Source organism: Columba livia, chromosome 14 (assembly GCF_036013475.1).
Source record: "Columba livia isolate bColLiv1 breed racing homer chromosome 14, bColLiv1.pat.W.v2, whole genome shotgun sequence".
Lineage (NCBI taxonomy): Eukaryota > Metazoa > Chordata > Aves > Columbiformes > Columbidae > Columba > Columba livia.
This window is the reverse complement of record NC_088615.1, coordinates 1,916,769-1,934,847: the sequence shown is the minus strand read 5'-3', so window position 1 is coordinate 1,934,847 and position 18,079 is coordinate 1,916,769. Positions and strand designations below refer to the sequence as shown.

The 18,079-nt window shown below is 59.7% G+C and overlaps 1 protein-coding gene across 1 annotated transcript in view; it reads left to right on the top strand.

The window, feature by feature from the left end:
• PPARGC1B (PPARG coactivator 1 beta) overlaps positions 1–18,079 on the top strand; it is a 51,683-nt gene that overhangs the window by 17,404 nt on the left and 16,200 nt on the right. The window contains exon 2 of the mRNA XM_065029471.1: positions 17,399–17,572. Within this exon, the coding sequence (XP_064885543.1) occupies positions 17,399–17,572 (174 nt within the window). The remainder of the gene's footprint in view (positions 1–17,398; positions 17,573–18,079) is intronic.

Here is an 18,079-nt window from a genome sequence, read left to right as displayed (position 1 = left end):
TGCACTTGTGCCTGGGAGGCTGTGGCTGTTTCTGCAGCCGCTCAGTCCAGCTTCCAGCCGGAAGGAGCAGGGGGAGTCACCTCTGGAGTGCCCTGGGGATGCTCGGGGTGCCTGTGTCGCACATTCCCTGTGCCAGCGATGGGAGGGTGTGCGATGGGCAGGTGTGCAGTGGGGGGGGTGTGCAATGGGTGGGTGTGTGGCGGGAGGGTGTGTGATGGATGGGTGTGCAGTGGGAGGGTGTGCGATGTGTGGGTGTGCAGTGGGAGGGTATGCAATGTGTGGGTGTGCAGTGGGAGGGTATGCGATGTGTGGGTGTGCAGTGGGAGGGTATGCGATGGGTGGGTGTGCGATGGGAAGGTGTGCAGCAGAAGTGCTGCCCAAGTCCAGCAGCTCCCCAGTGCCCACGTGACTTGTGGCACAGGCACAGCAGCCACCACGCTGCCTTTGCCACCACCACATGATCCGATTCACGCAGAGGAGTGCGCGCTGCCAGCCCTCAGCAGACCCCCCCACTCCGCAACACCCTTGGGTGGTCTGAGTGCCGGGTGCATGGGGTGTAGGGCTGGCACTCCCGTGAGTGCCATCCCACTCTTCAGCAAGGTTGATTAATGGATTAACCCCTTCCCTCCCGCTGCGTCTCGCTTGTCCTGTGCGGTGGCTGTGGGGGAAAGGCCAGGAGGACTGGGAAGCTGGAGGGCTGTTTGCTTTGGCCAATGCTGCGGTCGTGGGGCAGGAGCTGTGGCCATGGCTGGTGGTGCTGGCAGCAGCGTGACCTGGCCACCCGGGGAGCAGGTGTCCCAGCATGAACCCGCCGTCTGGGAGCGCCGGCAGCAGGAGGCAGGATGCCTGGAGTTCCCGTCCTGCTTGGCCCCGTCTCAATGGGACTCGATGCCAAGAGCGGAGGGGATGGGGGGGACGGCTGCCGCGAGCAGCCAGCAGCGCCTTGGCCCGACCTGGCTTCCCAGCTGCGTGGGGGTAGGGGCTGGCTTGCAGCACATCCCCGCTTTTTACCCGTTGTTCCGAGATGTGGTGGTGGAGGCAGCAAGCACACAGCCTGAGGCTTGATGGCACCAAGCGGGGTGCAGCTCCCAGCCCTTCCTTCCTCCTTCATGGGGCCCCTGCTCCGGTGTCACCAGACAGCGGCAGGAAAGGTCCCAGGAGCTTGCTCTGCCCTCCAGCCCTGCACCTCCTGGGACAGCTCTGATGGGGCTGTAGGCTGGAGTCAGTGCTGGGGATTTAGCAGAAGCACCTTTGGGGTCCCACTGAGTTCCACCCCTCAAATGCTCCCCCGTGGGAGTTCAGGAGAAGGGGCCACACAGCCTGGGAGGCTGCCCGGGCAGCGCGGGGTCGGCTGCCAGCGGAACGGTGCCGTGGGGTGGCAGCTCACAGCCACGGGTGAGCGTGGGCAGCAGCCAGCGGCATTTTACAGCATCCCAGGCTGCACCCCTCTTGCTCCCACCCGTGCCTTGGCCCCGTGGCAGCTGCATTCACACCACATCCCAGTGCTGAGCCTGGGGGATTTCGTGCCCTCCCAGGCATGTGAGATACAATCTCCATCCTCTCCCGCCTGCCCTGATCATCAACCCGTTCCCCCCCAGTACTGCATTTCCCATTGGTGAACCAAGTGTCTCAGGAAAACCTTGACAGGTGTTGCAGAGGCTGCACATCCCCAGGAAATTTTGGGACGTGTCTCCTTCCCTCTAGGATGTGCAACAGAGGGACAAATCCTGGTGTGACCCAAGTGTTTGGCAAAAATGATCTCTCTCCTGTAGCCCCAGGGAGACAGTAAGTGCAGGCGGGTCAAGCGCTGGCATCCATGGCTGGTTTGGGTGAGGAGCCATGCCTGCGTTCCATTGGCAGGGAGGCCACCGGGAGGCTGCGCATCCTTCTCCGGGCGGCCTGGGTACCAGCGCTGCTCTCGCCAGGAGCAGGGGGAATCCCTTCCCACCCAGGCAGGACCTGCTCATGCCAGCACATCTCTAAACCCCCCCGGGATGCAGGGCGGGGGATCTGGACCCCACAGCGTTTCACCAGCAAACCAACCCCATTTCTCAGGAGACGCCCGGGGAGAAGGCTCATGCTTTATTTTATACTTTGCATCCTGTTTAAGCCAATGTGAGCTTCTGCCCTGGATGTGTAGAGGCAGTCCCTAGCTGCAGGCAAGCGGGAGCATCAGTGCAGCCCCCCGGCCCCTCTTGCACCAAATGCAGCAGCTGGCAGGGTAATAAATTAGGAGTCTATATTTAGATGCAGCATCTGGGAAAGCATCACGACGTTGCCAGTGGGTTTTACTATTCAGCGCAGGCAGGTTTCCCTGCTCCTCCAGCTTGATGCCACCTTTGCAGAAAAGCTGGTCAAGGACATTCAGCACCAGCTGGAAAAACACCCCAAACAGAAAAACTGACACCTGCAACAAGATCTTGGCACCCGCTGCAGGATGGGTAGAGCAGAGCATCCCAGAGAGCCTTGGAAGGAGCTGGCTTGGGGCCCGTTTAGTTTGGCAAAGGCCTTATTTTGTTGCACAGAAGTTGTAGTAAAGAAACATGTTGCGGGGATGGAGCCATCATCTCTTGTTCCACCCCAGCCCATTGCCAGCTCCTCTCCCAGTACTGCTGCTGGTGCAGCTGGGCTGGTGTCACTCTCCTCCATGCGTTGGGCTGGCTGATTCCTCTTCCTTTTCCAACGAGTGGTATAAAGGCTGGATCACAGTCCCACCCGGGCTCCCTGGGTCGGACACCGTCCATGGCAGGAGCCCCGCAGCCCTGGTGCAGTGGGCGGCCGGCTGCATCCCGCATCATCCTGCGTTTCAGGACAGCAGCAGCAATCGCCCGTGGAGCTGCTAATCCATATGGTGCCTAAAGCTCCAGCAGCTGCCCGGCTGTGCCACTGGAGCTGCTGGGAGCAGCCAGGGGCATTCGGGAACATTTCCCTGCTGACTCAATCAGCAACATGAGAAGTTCTGTGTGATCCATGTTTAAATTTAAGGAGAGGCCGAAGTATTGTGCAAAGGGGGAAGAGCCGAGCTGCAGGTTTCCTGCTCTCCCAGGGTTTGAGGTTGGTACCAGCTTGGGAAGGATGAGATTTGCATGAAGATGCCAGGTCTTTGGATCTGCTTTTTCCCCCATTTTGCAATATATTGGAGGCTGGAAGAGATGCTTTCTGTGTGCTAGCTCCTCTCCCCTCCTAGCTTGGGGACAGTTTCTCCAGGCAAAGCCAAACACTGAGCCATTGCCTTGAGGCATGAGTGTGGCTGAGCCAGCCGGTGGCTGACGTGGCCAGCTCTGCCAGAGGGCTCCTTTGTGGCTCACAGCGCCTTGGCTATTTTTTCCTGCACCCTTCCAAATTTTGATCACAGCAGACCACAGGGAACAGTTCAATTGGGTTCCTGCGTCCCACCAGGGATGCAGGCAGGGTGGGGAATGCCAGCGTGGCCACAGTGCTGGGCAAAACTCACCAGCAATGGGGCAAGCAGCCCCTTCCCCACCTCTGCTGCACCCGGGGCTTGCACAGCTGAGTGCAATGGGTGTCGTGTGGGTGTGAGCTGCGCAGGGACAACCTTTCCCCTGGTTGCCCGTGGTGCATGCTGTGCATCAGCAGTACCGGGACACTTGAGGACACATCAAGGACTGTGAAACCCGCTGACAGGGCTGGTTCATAGCTGCACTGGAGGATAACAGCATGCCATGCTGGGGGATGGTGAGACCCCACGCCTGCTCCCCCCTCCCAGGGCACCCTGGGCAGGGAGAGCCCCTTGTTCACAGCAGGCACGGCGTGTTCAGCGTGGGGACGGAGGCGCCTGCGGGAGCATGGGCAGCTGCCTGCAGGGGACTGGCAGCTGTTTTGGGAGGAGGAGGAGGAGGAAGGCACCTGACTGCCAGGCAGCAGTCCAACTAGTTGAAAAAGCTCCCATTGTGGTTTACATAACCAAGCACAGCTCGGCTGGGTCTGGGGACGCACAGCTCCACCCGGTCGCCCACACTTGGAAACCGCACTGGCAGAGGAGCGCTGGGTGGAGAGGCCAAGGAGTTTGCTTGCTGTGGCACCGGGCGGCTGTGCTGCCAGCGCTCCGAGCTGCACGGGAGGCTCGTTTCCCCCCAGCAGCAGTGGGAGCATGTGAAGCCAGCGGCACCCACGGGCTCAGCCTGCGGCCCTGGGCACAGTCCCTGTGGGGCTCCCCACTGGTGCCAAGCCCAGCGTGGCCGCGGGCTGTGCTGCCCTCCCTGCTGGACCCATCAAGCTCCCCTCCAAGGTGACACTGGCTGCTCTGCCCAAGGACACCTGGCCACAGTCCCACGTGGCAGCCCCTGACACGGGGAGCGGAGGCAGCCAAGTGGGACGGGTGGGCTCCGTGGAGCAGCGAGGTGGACAGGATAAAAGCACAGCACGGGGGCAGCGGGGCTGGTGAGCTGCTGCCAGGTGCTGGGGCCATTCAAAGTGTGTGAAGGTGGAACACCAAGCAGGCGCCTTAATGCCTGCAAGACCTGCATGGGGATTTCGGCAGTGTGGGAGGTGGCGCTGCCGGGGCAGAGGTGGCTGCCTGCACACCGGAGGGGACCCTCGGTTCTGATGCTCCCCACCCGGAGGCAGTTGCTGGGTCACACCAGTTCCTGGGCTGTTGGATCCAGATTTCAGGTCTGAATTTCAGGCCAGCCTGCCCCAGGGTCTCTGGCTTTAGGTTGATCCCTGGATTAGCTGGGGTCAAAAATAGGGGGGGGCACAAGGCTTGGGAGCAGGCAAGCTCAGGGCAGGTCTGTGAGGGAGCTGGTGCAGGACATGCAGTGGGTAGAACGGTCTGATTTAAGCATAGCAAATCATGTTTGTGGGCTTCACCCTCACTAGTTTAGGGGGAGAGGGGTCCCAGCCCCCAGCGGGGAGCAGCCAGACCCCCCCGGGCAGGCAGCTCCCACACACCCCACCGGAGCCTGTGGGGTTGGGGTTTTGGGGAGGGGAAAGGTGTGGTCCCTCACGGGGGAGAATTTGGAATAGCGCGAAGCTTTGTGCATGTGGATGGTTGCCCAGGTTTGCATGTGCTCCTGAAGGAGCTTTTTGCCCTCAGAGGGATTTTTCTATCTGGGGATCTTGGAGCAGTTTCTTTCCGGGGTGAGTCAATTGTTTGCAGGGGAGGGAGAGGGGAGCGCCCAGTCCCTGTGCGGACAAAAGCTTGGAGGAGCAGCCGGGTTGGCAGCACCGGCTCCCAGAAATGCTCCCTGCAGAGCCAAGAAGCAGGGACAGAGCCCCAGCCCCGGGTCCCCAGGGGCAGGTGGTGTGGTTGGGACACCCACTGCGTCCCAGGACACCGGCAGCGCTCTGGTGCTGACCCAGGCACAGCAAAGCCTTGTGCTGGTTGTTGTAGTGCTGGGAAATCCCCAGGCCAAACTGGTTGTGCTGGTGAAAGTGCAGTGGGTGCCGGCATGGCAGCCTCTGCCATCCACCTTGTGAGCTGTGTATGCAGCCCATGCTCACAGGACCTGCTGTAGCCCGCTCTCATTTCACCTTCCTGTGCCTCAGTTTCCCCACTGTAATAATCCGAATAGTGTCAGCACTGGTGATGCCCACCTGGAAAACACCCAGCTGTTCAGCATCCCCCTTCCCCACCATGGTTCTAGATGGTTTGAGTCACGGAAGGGGCGATGCGGCCATGCCAGCTCTCTGCAGTTTCGGGGTGCTGGGGCTGGCACAGCCCTGCCTGGGAGAGCCCAGGATGCGGCAGCAGCTGCTGTGTGCCCAGGCTCCCCTGCTCCCCCCCACCGGCTGCCCCGGGGAGCACGGGCAGAGTCGTGCTGGACCAGCATCAAGTGGTGACCACATCTCCTCCGTCCAGGACACCGCCAGGCGCTGTGCAGAAGATGGGCAGTAATTTAATCAGGGAGATGCAGTGTCTGGCTGATGAGCCCAGCTGCAGGGGGGAGAAGAGGGAGCCCCCAGTTCAGGAGAACAGGTTGGGGGACCCCTCTCCATGTTCTCACAGGGGACCTTGGTGATGGGGAGCAGTGGGGTGGCATGGCCACACCATGGGGTGCCAGGGCCTTGTGCGGGGCAGCAGGCAGGAGCTGACAGGCAGCGCTGGCCGTTCCGTGCAGCGGGGAGCAGCGAGGGGTGGCCGGCAGCACCTGCATGGCAGGGAGGGCTGGGCAGGGCTGGCGCTTCCACCCCCGCTGCGGTACGGGCCTGGGCACGCATGGGCCCGCCTGGCAGGGGGTACAGACGCATATGAGCTTTTTTGCCCTTTGCACAGTGGTTTTCATCCTCGGAGACCTTGCGCCTCCAGCTGAGAACTTTGTTATTTACATGGGAGCCGGGCACAGCAGGGGCTCCCCAAGGCCCCCCGTCAGGAGGGCCAGCACAGCCGCTGTCTGGCAGGAGGAAGGGTCCACTGAGTGTGGGTCGGGTTTGGTGACAGTGCCCTGACCCCCAGCAGGGCACGGTGCAGCACTGGAGTGTGCCTGTGGCAGCAGAGCATCCAGGCTGGACCTGCTGGAGGTCAGGCTAATGCGAGAAGATCGTCCTCGCGCCTTCTTAACCCCAGCTTGAACCCTCCCCGTCTCCTGCCTTGTCCTGATTAGCGCTAAGATGGTGCTCTGCTGTCGGCAGCGCAGGCAGCACCCAGCGGTCCGGGGCACCATGCTGTGTTCCCTGACCAGGGAGGCAGCGGCAGCCTAAATGCCTCTCTGAATTTCGGTATGAAACCTGCAGGCAAGCAGGCAGGCAGGAGAGATGCTTTCCTCCATTGCCTGCCTGGCTGCCTGAACAGTCCCTGCTCTGCCACTGGTGAGTTCTGGAAAGGTGCCTGTGGCTGGGGTGGTGAAGAGCATCCTGCAGATGACGGCCACAGAGCTGGCAGAGGGATGACACTGGGCTGTGGTGTCCGGCAATCGCCGGGTTTTCTCCACCTGCTGCTCAGCTGTGTGTGTAAAGGGGCAGGATTCAGGCTGGCCTGAACCTCAGCTCTCATTTCACGGCTGTGGATCTGCTGAGATGAAGCGCCAGAACATGCTGGGAATTGCAGCCACACCGCCGAGCCTGGCAAAGCCAGGGCTGTGTGCTGAGGCGCTGCCTCCCGCTAGCTGCCACCCAGAAGGCCCTGTGTTTGGTGTCCCGAGCCAGGGGAGCTGGATATTTTAGTACTGACAGTTCACCCTGAGCTGGCCTCCCTTCCCCTCTCATTTCACAGCCTCAAAACAGCAACCCCAGAGCTGACAGCACCATGGGGCGAGAGGCTCCGGTGCAACTGAGATCCTGCCCTGCCAGCAGGCTCACTCCCTGCCACCTTCCCATGCACCCCTAAAGCCTCCCAGCTTCCCCGCATTGCCTGTGCCAGCCCCCGGGAGCCGGTCAGGAGCTCCTGGACCACAGGCTGCAGCCGTGGCTCCTGGCAAAGCCCAGGGGAGCTTTCCAAGCACAGCGGCGAGGATGGTGCTGAGGCTGTGGCTGCGGGCAGGGAGCGCAGCTGCGGCGGGGCTCACCGGGGCAGCGCTGGAGCAGGAACACAACATGGTGGTGTCCACCTCACTCTGTCAGCTCCATCAGCCCATGGGCTGGTGACCAAACCTCCCAAGGGGCTGGTAGCCAAAGCAGGGCAAGGGCTACTCCTCCTCTGGTCCCCGCAGCCACCCTGACCCCAGGGGAGCAGCCTTGCTGGCATCCCTCTGCCCACGGCTGTCACATGGCTGCCAGGACACCAGAACAGGAAGGTCTGAAAATAATGGCCTGCTCATATCTTCCTTTCAAAAGGAAGAAGTTGCCATTGTGGGGAATTTTTGTGACCAGTGGAGCTGGCTAACAGTCAGCTCCTTGGTGAGTCAGGTGCTTGCCTCCCTGTGCTGCCAGCCCGGCTGGGGCTTGGGGGCACTCCAGCTCCTGGGGCTTCCCAGACTGTTTTGGGGGGCCACAGCATTTCCTGCCACGTCCAGCTGTGGGTCTGCCAGGGGAACAGACTGTCCTGCTGCACACCCTCTGCGCGGTGCCCCTGGAGGCTGCAGGGCTTGTGCCACCTCTTGCTCCGTCCTTCTTTCCCCGGGCAGGCTGTGCTGCCTGGCTGGAGAGATGGGACCCTGGCAGGTTACTCCTCACCTGCCCGGCCCTGGTACACGTCTTCCCCGTCATGCTGAAACCTCCATGTGGCTGTTGCCGTCAGGGTTCAGCGGCCAGAGCTGCTCTGCTCCCAGCTGACATTTCAGTTCCCGCTGTACTTTTGTACCCAGCTCAGCACATGCCGGTTGCTGCCTTCTGGTCCTGCCGTTGGTTTGGGGGCAGATAAAAAGGAATTTCTTAGAAAACACCACCAGGGTTCAGGACGGTGCCTGTGCCCTGCCTGGCTGATGCCATTGAGCGGTTCCAGCCCATCTGCCTGCAGCAGCACCCATGGGTGCCTGGGGCACCAGCACCTGCATGTTTGGGGGTGCTGCTCTCTGCTGTGTGGGTGGTGGGCAGCGTTTGTCAGGCTGGCTGCTGGCAGGGCTGGCATGGGGCACTGCTGTTTGGCTGCAGGGACGCAGGATGAAGCCAACACACTTCTCTCGCAATGGGAGTCACTGTTGTCAGCATGCCGTGTGTGCCCGAGCGTGCTGGCACTGCCCGGACAGCCCCCTGGCCAGCAGACCGTGTCCTGGGGACATGGCAGCAGTGGCAGCCGGCATGGCACAGCACTTGGCAGCAGCAACAGCCGTCAGGTGCTGTTTCCATTAGCCAGCGTTGAGAGAGGAACGTCCCTCTTCGGGAACGGCGTGTTCCCCACTGCGTCTACCTGCTGCCCCCTCTCCTTGCACAGGGCAAAACAAACACCGGTTCTCCTTTTGTGCCTTTGCCGGGTGCTGCAGGGAGGTGCTTTGTGCTCCGTGTGGGGCGCTGGGGCTGCGGGGTCTCCCTGGCTCTGCCGTGGCGCCAGCGGGTCCTGCAGCCCTGGGATGGCTGGTCCCGGAGCTCAGCCAGAGATAAAGTAGACTGTAATTTGGAGCCCAAATAAACGGCTGACAAGTATAGTAGGAACATGCAGCTCCGTAACCTGTGATATACTTTGCTGCTGCCCTTCTTTCTAATCCCGACACACCTTTGTTTAAAGTATTCCAGCAGAGTGTTGTTTATTCAGGGCATTATTACCAGTATCTCAGGCTCCTTTCTTCTATCCTGTGACTCAAGGATAGTTTAGTGCAATTTCTTCCATCTTTCCTCAGTATCAAAGATATCCTGGCAAGTTCATGTTTATTGTTTGCAGTTAATGTTTAATATTTCCTATTACTGGCATCTCACAGTTGACCTTAATTACACCCTTCCAATGTAAGACAAAAGTCGGCGAGCAAGACCATGTTCAGGCTCGGGCTGTGGCTCAGAGCCTGGCACCGAGCACCCGGGTCCTGCCGGTGCCGTGGGGCCGGGTACCGGGTGCTGCCTGCACCCCCCGTGCCCGCTCCGCACTTCAGGGCTGTGCCGGGGGGCGGCTGCTCCGCGTGTGGGTGCGGGTGTCCGGCGTGCGGCCCGGCACTGCCGCCGCAGCTCCCACGTGCCGCGGCGATGCAGACACGCAGCAGTTGTCTCTGAGCAGCTCCAGTGGAAGAAAGGATCAGCCTGCTATTTGTTTTGTCCGGGCTTTAAATGCTAGTGCTCGTTTTTCCTCTTGCTGGCTAGGCTGAATTGTTAAAACAGATGAATGGAAATTAAAACAGGTTAAACAGAGCACAGAGGGCGATATACCCTGCTCATAGCAGGGCAGCAAGGTGTTGCATACCCCTGTGCAGACCCCGCAGCCTGGGAGCTTCCTGTGTTCCTTTTCCCCCAGAACTGGGGAGCTGGATGAGGGAGCAGCAGCACGTCCCTGCCTCTGCTCTCCTTGTGCCTCGCTCTGCCGTGTCACATCGCCGTGTGTGCAGGCAGGGTCCCCTCCGCCTTCGCTGCCTCCCGAGGAGGGACCGCTTGCCCTCCACTTTGGGGCTCTTGGGCTGTAAATATCAGGGGGTGGCAAGGGACGGCCGGGTCAAGGCACAACCCGACACCACCTCTCTCTCATTCACAGTGACATTTTGTCAAATGCCAGTGGGGAGAGGGGTTGCTTATCTGCTGGCACACACACTGGTGACCTTCACAGCTCTGGCCAGGTGCCTCCTTGCTGTATTTACACTTATTTATAGCTCTCTCCTCCATCTCCACCTCTGCCCTCCTCCCTGGCACTGGCAGGGGGCTGCCCACCCCACACAGGTCCTTTGAGGCTGGGAGGGCTGGGAGACAGCAGTGTGACCTTGGGGATGACAAGGGGCTGGCAGCACCCAGCTTCACCCCCCCGGGCTGCTGGTGGCTTGACCATGGGGACAACAAGGTGCTTCTGGGGGGTGGCCAGGGCTGGGCTTGGCCCTGATGTGAGTCACGGTGTCGGCATGTCCCCACCACCCCTGGGGAGGGTGCTGGGGCTCTGCGGGCATCCATTCCTGCCTGCCCAAGTGGGGGTCCCAGCTGCCTGGAGCAGGCAGCGGGGGGAGCAGCCGTGCCCACCGCCGCACCAGCCCACCCGCTGCGCCTGCCCGGGCAGAGCTCATCCCCGTGGAACACCCGTGTGGTGCCCGTCTCCGTGCATGGCTGTAATCCCCGTTTCAAGCAGTCTGTAATTACGGATTTCCCTGATAAGCCCGGGCAGCTCTCTTCAAAACCCCTGCCCAAGGATGTTCTTTCCTTTTTAGAGACAAGCTGGGGTGAGGGCGAGGAGGGAGAAACTCCGCGGGCGCCGGGAGCCGGCGCTGCCCGTGCCGCAGAGCGAGCGCTGGCAGGAGCCGGCACTTCGTGTTCTCGGCATTTCTCACCTTCTGCTGGTTTGGGTCCCAGCCTAAATGCTACCGGCTAATTTGGGGCTCTGTCTCCAGCGTATGTGGATGTATATTTATCCCTTAATGCTTTGGGTAGGCACTCGGCTGTGGGGAGGGAGGAGGCTCCGTGCGGGGCTGAGTCACCACTTGAGCTCCTGGGCGAGATGGGCTGCCTTCTTCTGGCTTGTTCCTTCGGCCCCTCCAAGCAGCTGCCGCTTTCCTTCCTTTTTTCCCTACAGCAAAGTGGCATGTGAGTGACAAGGCAATTGCAAAGCATCCTGGGGCCCTGTACATGAGCAGCAATGCAAATCCATCCTCCCAGGCTTAAACAGGATTAAGTTCCCGCGAAGGCGCCGTGCCCGTCCAGCGGCGCTTTCATGCCGGCAGCCTTCAGAAGCTGAAACTTTTGCAGCCTTGCTAAGCACGAGCACAATGCTTGTGCCATCACCTGGTGTGCTCAGAGCCTTGCGGCAAAACACTTGGCCACAACTTCAAGGGACTGGAACCAGGGGTATTGCAGATAAGGAAAATTTCTACCTGTGCTGTTGTCGGGGGTGTGTCAGAGAAGAGGACCTGTAGGTCTCTTTGTCACAGTCACTGCTTCATCCCCAGCCCCTCTGAGCCAGTTAAGCACTGCAGGCAACAGCCGGCTGAGCTGCCTTGCTTGCCCTGGTTGAGGTTGCTATTGCTGCAGTTCCTCCGAGATGGTGTCTGGAGGTGGCATCGTCCCTTTGCTTCTTTCCCAGGCTTGCCACAGGGAAGGCAAAACCCCAAAGGATTAGCGTTTGCCCGAAGGCTGCTGAACTGGGGATGACAGGTGCCTGTTTTGGGGCTGGCAGGCAGGATCCCGCTGGCTGTGTGCCCGTGGGGCTGAGCTCTGCGCTCGGTGGGCTCGCTGGGTACAGCTCCCCCGGGAGCCAACAGCCTGGCCCAGCCCCACCGACTGGGGGTTCAAACTGAGGAGCCCAAGTTGACACTGAAAAAGAGGAAAACATTTCCTGTCACGTTAATCCAGTATTTGAGTTAGAGTTGGGCTTGGAGGGGAACCTGGTGTCGCTGCAGAGATCAGACTTCACATGCTTCCACACCAGAGTTAATACCACTCCAAAGCAGGAGAAAGACCTGAAAATGAACTTCTCCAGGAGAAGTGTCCCACTGGCTGTCCCCATGATGTCAGGAGCCACACGGAGCTGTGGTCAGTGGAGCATCCTTGGATGTGGCATGTCCTCCCCCAGCTGCAGGTCCAGCCCAGGACATGTGCCGGAGCTGCTGGGTATACCAGAGGCGATTGTCTGCATCAGCCACCCTTGTGGTGGGACAGGGAGATGGAGCTAACCCCCACACCAGGTCCTCATCCCGCTCCGCTTTGCCACTGCTCCAGGTATGGCAAAGATCGGTGGCTCTGCAAAGGGCCAGGGAGCTGGAGCAGCAGGTGCCCAGGTGGGTGCGGTCGCCAGGGCCCCCGGGAGCTCTTCCATTCACAGCCCCTACACACAGAGGGGTGCTGGCCAAAGGGCCACCAGCAGCTCTCAGAATGATTTGCTCCCATGGGGCTTCCAGGAGAAGGCATCGCGCAGGCTGGGGGGAGCTGCCCCTCATCACCCGCAGCGCTGAGGAAGAGGCCCTGCTGGTACTAGTAGAAAAGTTGAGGTGCGGCCGAGGTTCCCCGGGACGGGAGAGTTGGCAAGGTGACCTCTGGATGTCCCTGACTGCCGGTTTGGAGACTGTCCCCGGTGCTTTCTCCCCATCACCAGCTCTGCCATGGTGCACATGGGCAGTGGGGCTGGCAGCAGCGGCGCGGAGCCCTCCTGCTCTCCAGGCTGCTCCGGCATGCGTGGCACGGCTGTGCCAGAGCTGCCAGCCTTGGCAGGGGCACGACACAAGCACAAACCCTCGGCGTGACCGTCCCTGCCAGCCTCCCAGGGCAACCCCTGCTCCCGTGGTCTAAGTTATAAACCTCTTGCAGCAGGGAAGGGCTGTCTGAGCTCAGCGGTACATTAATAAAAACGGTAATGCCTTTCTGTCCTGCCAGCAAGCAAAGCCTCTGCAGAAATGAAGCTCCTTGCAACATGCACACGAGTATCAGCTGCCTCTTCGTCCTGTAATTGTGATTGCATTTCTGCTAGAGGGGAGGTCAGAGTTGGTTCCTGGTTTAAAGCAAGCTGAGGAGGATGTCTCTGAACAGAGGCCGTTCCCCCAGGTGCCCTCCACCTTGTAGCTTTGGCTTTCAGGTGCGGCTGCCTGTGTGGTGCTGCTGCCGGATGCTCCTGCTGCCAGAGGGGATGGCTCCTGCTCCCCCGAAGGATGGATTTATGTGGTACAGGGGCATCCACCGAGCTGCCTGGGCATCCCTCTTCCCTGCAGCAGGGATTCATCAGACATGTTGCAAAGAGCTGACGGCAGCTTTCTGGTCGTGGCCACACTGCAGTGCGCACAGGCCAGGTGTCTGGGCTGGAGGATGCCTCCAAATTTTTGAGCATGTCTCCATGGGTGTTTGCTGGCTGCACACCAAGAACCCATGGCTGATCTTCCTACAAACTCCCGAGTAAAATTAGAACAAAAGTTCAGTCCTCTCCCAAGGCAGCAGGAAATGCAAAGGGTGGGAAAAGGGAAAGTCTGAGCAGATGAGGTCCAGTGCCCACAGGCAGCCTGTCCATCGGCACTGCCACCCCATGCCCGGGGGGGAATGGGTCCCACACACCCCTCCAGCCATCCCAGAGGGGCTCAGCTCGCAGCACTCAGTGCCGGGACAGCGGTGCCTGAAGTGATGGATTCCCTCCAGAGATTCAAGTCCTCAGTGACTGGACTTGGTTAAGTGACCCTTTCTTGCAGAGGGGGCTGGATGGAACCACAGCTTCGTGCTGGGATGCGCTGCCGGGTGCCCATGTGGGTGTCCAAATGGAGCAAAGACTCTCCCCACTTTTTCTGAGGAGGAGGGGGACGGATGCAGGCAGAGCTGAGTTTTCAGGCACTCCTGACCTGTGTTAGCCAGGAACCTGGGAGCACTGGCTGCCTCGGGACGGCTGCGAGCAGCGTGGTGGTGCCGGGCGCTCCTGCCGCCACGGTGCCCAGAGGGGGCAGCTCAACAGCATTAGATTGCAGGAGTTTATTTTTACCCAGCCCCGTTGCCAATGGGGACATGTCACATCTGTGGAGTTGATCAAAAGGCGTCCCAAGTGCTGGTGTCAGCTGCTCCTTGTGATCTCAGCACCAGGATCTTTTCCCTTGTGGCATATCAAAAGGAGCAGCAGAATTTGACTGCTTTGCTATTTTTAATTGAACGCACACAGAGAGACACACACATATATATGTATGTATGGCTTTTCTAAAAATAAAAGCCTTTGCCTGTGTTCCCATGGGAAGATGTGGGGAGAAGGGGGAGCCAAAGTTGTTGCAAGACGTTTTCTGGAGCAGGCCTGAGAGCGATGTCAGGAAAGCAGGGACAAGCCACAGCAGGTAAGGGACACATCTGAAAGGCCAAAGGACATCTGATCCCAAAGCAGCCCAGGATGCCCCTTAGCAGAGAGGACAGAAGAGCTGGGGGAAAGGTAGCATCTGTGTCCCGTGGAGCCAACAAGGATGAGGACGGGGACCCTTGAACTGTTACATGCACCTGGGGAGCAAAGGTGTTTGCGGGGCAGGCTTGAAGATCCCCAGCCTTGGGGGCCCCATGAGGAGTATCCGGATCCCAGAACCACTCCAGGATTGTACAAATGGTTTTTTGTGCCCGATATACTTGGCAGCACCATGCTCGTGGATGGCTGCCTGGTACACGTCCCTCCTGGAGGGAGGATGCTGGGGAGAGCATCCCCTGCCACCGGGGCAGCTCCCCGGTGCCCATGGGGTTTGCTGGCACCGGCAGGTTTGGGGCAGCGTCAGCAGCTCCCCGCAGCCCCCAGTCGTGCTGTGACCGTGGGGACAGCCGGGCTGGGGCTCCGCTCCTGGGACACAGTTCTGGCTCGCTGTTGGGCTGTGAAGCTGCTCTCTCCTGCCCTTGCGCCGTCCTCCAAACCTCTCGCCCTTTCCTTGCCAGCCCTGGGAGGGAATGGGGCAAAAAGTAGGTGAGAAATGCTAAATGGGAGCGGGAGGGTGTGTGCACACAGAAGCGTTCTGGTACACAGGCTGCTCAGCCTATGGGAACATAATCAATAACCCCACTTTATTCCGATTAAAAAAAAAAAAGAGGAGAAAAGAGAGAAATACTGTCTTTTCCATTCCTGCAACTAAGTTTGAAATCTCTTTTCCTCCTTAGAATCATAGAGTTGTGTCAGTTGGAAAAGACCCTCAGGATCGTCGAGTCCAACCATAACCTCACTCTGGCACTAAACCATGTCCCTAAGAACCTCGTCTAAATGCCTTTTAAACCCCTCCAGGGATGGTGACTCCAGCACTGCCCTGGGCAGCCTGTTCCAATGCCCGACGGCCCTTTCCGTGAAGAATTTTTTCCTAATATCCAATCTAAACCTCCCCTGGTGCAACTTGAGGCTGTTTCCTCTTGTCCTCTCACTTGCTACCTGGGAGAAGAGACCTTGTTGAGCATTGGAAAAATCCCTTCCAGGGCACATCAGGAGGGGAGGCCCCCACGTTCTCCTGCCGCTGTGCAGCCTCTCTCGCATGCTCAGATGTTTGCCTGCTCCAAAATGCATTTGCTTTGTAAATAAACTTGCTTCCCTCATCGCCAGAAAACTCCCCCCGGGCAGCCAATACCGGGAAGAGTCGCACCAGACCTTTCCCCTCCACTTTAACCTGGACATCGGTGGCAAAAACAAGTGTGGTATGAGGGCTCAGTGCAGGCAGCGAATGGTGGTGCAGGCAGTGGTGGTGCAGGCAGCGAATGGCGGTGCAGGCAGTGGCGGTGCAGGCAGCGAATGGCGGTGCAGGCAGTGGCGGTGCAGGCAGCGAATGGCGGTGCAGGCAGTGGCGGTGCAGGCAGCGGTGGTGCAGGCAGTGGTGGTGCCAGCAGCGGTGGTGCAGGCAGCGGTGGTGCAGGCAGCGAATGGCGGTGCAGGCAGCGGTGGCACAGGCAGTGGTGGTGCAGGCAGCGGTGGTGCCAGCAGCGGTGGTGCAGGCAGCGGTGGTGCAGGCAGCGAATGGCGGTGCAGGCAGCGGTGGTGCAGGCAGCGGTGGTGCAGGCAGCGAATGGCGGTGCAGGCAGCGGTGGCACAGGCAATGATGGTGCAGGCAGCGGTGGTGCAGGCAGTGAATGGCGGTGCAGGCAGTGGTGGTGCAGGCAGCGGTGGTGCAGGCAGCGGTGGTGCCGGCAGGGCCGTGCCCATGCCAGCCCTCTCTCCCTCTGGTGTGGTATGCAGCTGTGGGGCTTTGTGGCCGGGCAGTGACTGGGAGCCAGGCAGCAATGGGGCAGATCCTGGCTGCTGTCTGGGGCTAAATGGAGATTTTTTAGCACGGTTCCTAGAGCTCACGTCGTCCGGTGTGCACCTGGACATCAATTCTTTTTCATGCTGTTTTTATCATCCTGCATGTACAGTGCAGGGACCAGCGTCTCTATTGCCTTGGTTGCCTTGGGACATGCAGGACGTGCAGCTGCACCAGAGGGACTGTCCTCGAGCAGCTCAGTGCCGTGTGGCAGGGATGGGGACAGGGTGCGGAGCAGCCATGTGAACCGGGCGTGAGGCCACCCACCCGAGCCTGGCGCGGCGCACTGCTATCTCATGTGTGCCCAAGTCTCTCTTATCACTGATCTCCAGGGCAGCTGGATAACCCTGGATGTCACCCTTAGGGCACCAAAGGCTGGAATGACCCCATTTTCCCCTAAGAGCACCAGCAGCTGCTTTGCCAAGGTCCAGGCAGCTGTGCTGTGCCTTGAGCTCCTGCTCGCCAGAGGAGACGGGGCTCTTTCCACGCAGATGCTGCTGTTTCAACACCTGCCAGGGTGCAAGAGGGAGGGTTGGGTGGGCAGTTGCAGAACGGCTGTCAGTGACCAGCAGTGCCAGTGCCAGGCTGTGCAAACCGCCTTGCAAGGTGCACAGTGAAGAGGGGCCCCTTGTGTAGCGGCTCCTCCATGAACCACTTGCCAAAGCTTACTCAAAAGAAGGTCCGAGTAATGGGCTGGAGTGGAGACAACAGTCAACGAACAGCACACGGGGAGAGCAGCCGTCTCTGCAGGGGATGCTGCTGCCTGGTGCTGCCCGCCCCTCTGGTGTTGGGGAATGGCTCAAAGATAATGGACATGAATCCATGGAACAGTTGTACGATCAGAGCTTGTTCTGATAAGTTAGCGGCTTGACATGACTTAGGCGCTAGGCAGAACTAGGCCTCAGCAGAAACTGCTGATCACAAGAGAAACGGCAAGGACACGGTCACCTTGACAAGTATCACAAACAACTTTTGAGGAAGCGAGAGCTGTAGGAACATGGAACTTGCATAGGTAGCTAACTGCAAGTAGGAGGATCATGCAAATGTAACCGTTAGAACCTAAGCCAATTAGTAAATGATCAGTATACGTAATAACTGTAACCTGTATAAATATGTGTTGTTGAAGGCAATAAAGTGAACAAGGCTCTATCACTCAGATTGAGTCGCCTCGGCTTGTTCCTCCGCCGCTCGCACTCTGGCGTGGCAGTGGGCTCACCCCCTTTCTCCTCTCTCCCCAGTACGAGGTGTCTGGCGAGGAGCACCTCTACTCTGATTTCCCCGAGATCGATTTGTCCCAGCTGGATGCCAGCGACTTGGACTCAGCCGGCTACTTCAACGAGCTGCAGTGGTGCGGGGAGCACTCAGAGACCGACTCCAGCCAGTACAGCACCGACGACTCCGAGCTCTTCCAGGTACCCCCGTCCTCCCGGCATGGGGACCCAAGGGTGCAGGCAGGGGGAGGAAGGAGGGGACACACACTACTATTAATAGCTCCTCCCCAGCTGATAAGCGTTCCATTAATTTGCGTGCAGCTCTAAATGGAGCACAAAGAGTAAAGCTAATGAGGAGGTGGACAAGCAGAGGAGGCTGCTGAGCCAACCCTATTGTCATGTATTATCAGAAGGGAATTACAGCTGGTGCATGTCCTGTTTGATTCTCGGGCTGGCAGGGTGTGCCGGGGTGGCAGCGTGGGGGTCTCAGGGCTGTGGCGTGGGGCAGATACATTCATTTCCCAGGAGCAGAAAGCAGCCCCTTCTCCCAGCTCTGGCATCCTCCCTGTGTCTGGGGCTGGGTCCCTCTGGCAGGGGGCAGCTGGTTTCTCTCCTCTCCTTTGCGCTGGGACGTCCCTGTCGCTCTGATGGCACCCGGGACCATGCGGTGCAAAGCAGTGCCAGGGCAGAGAGTGCTCCCAGGCACAG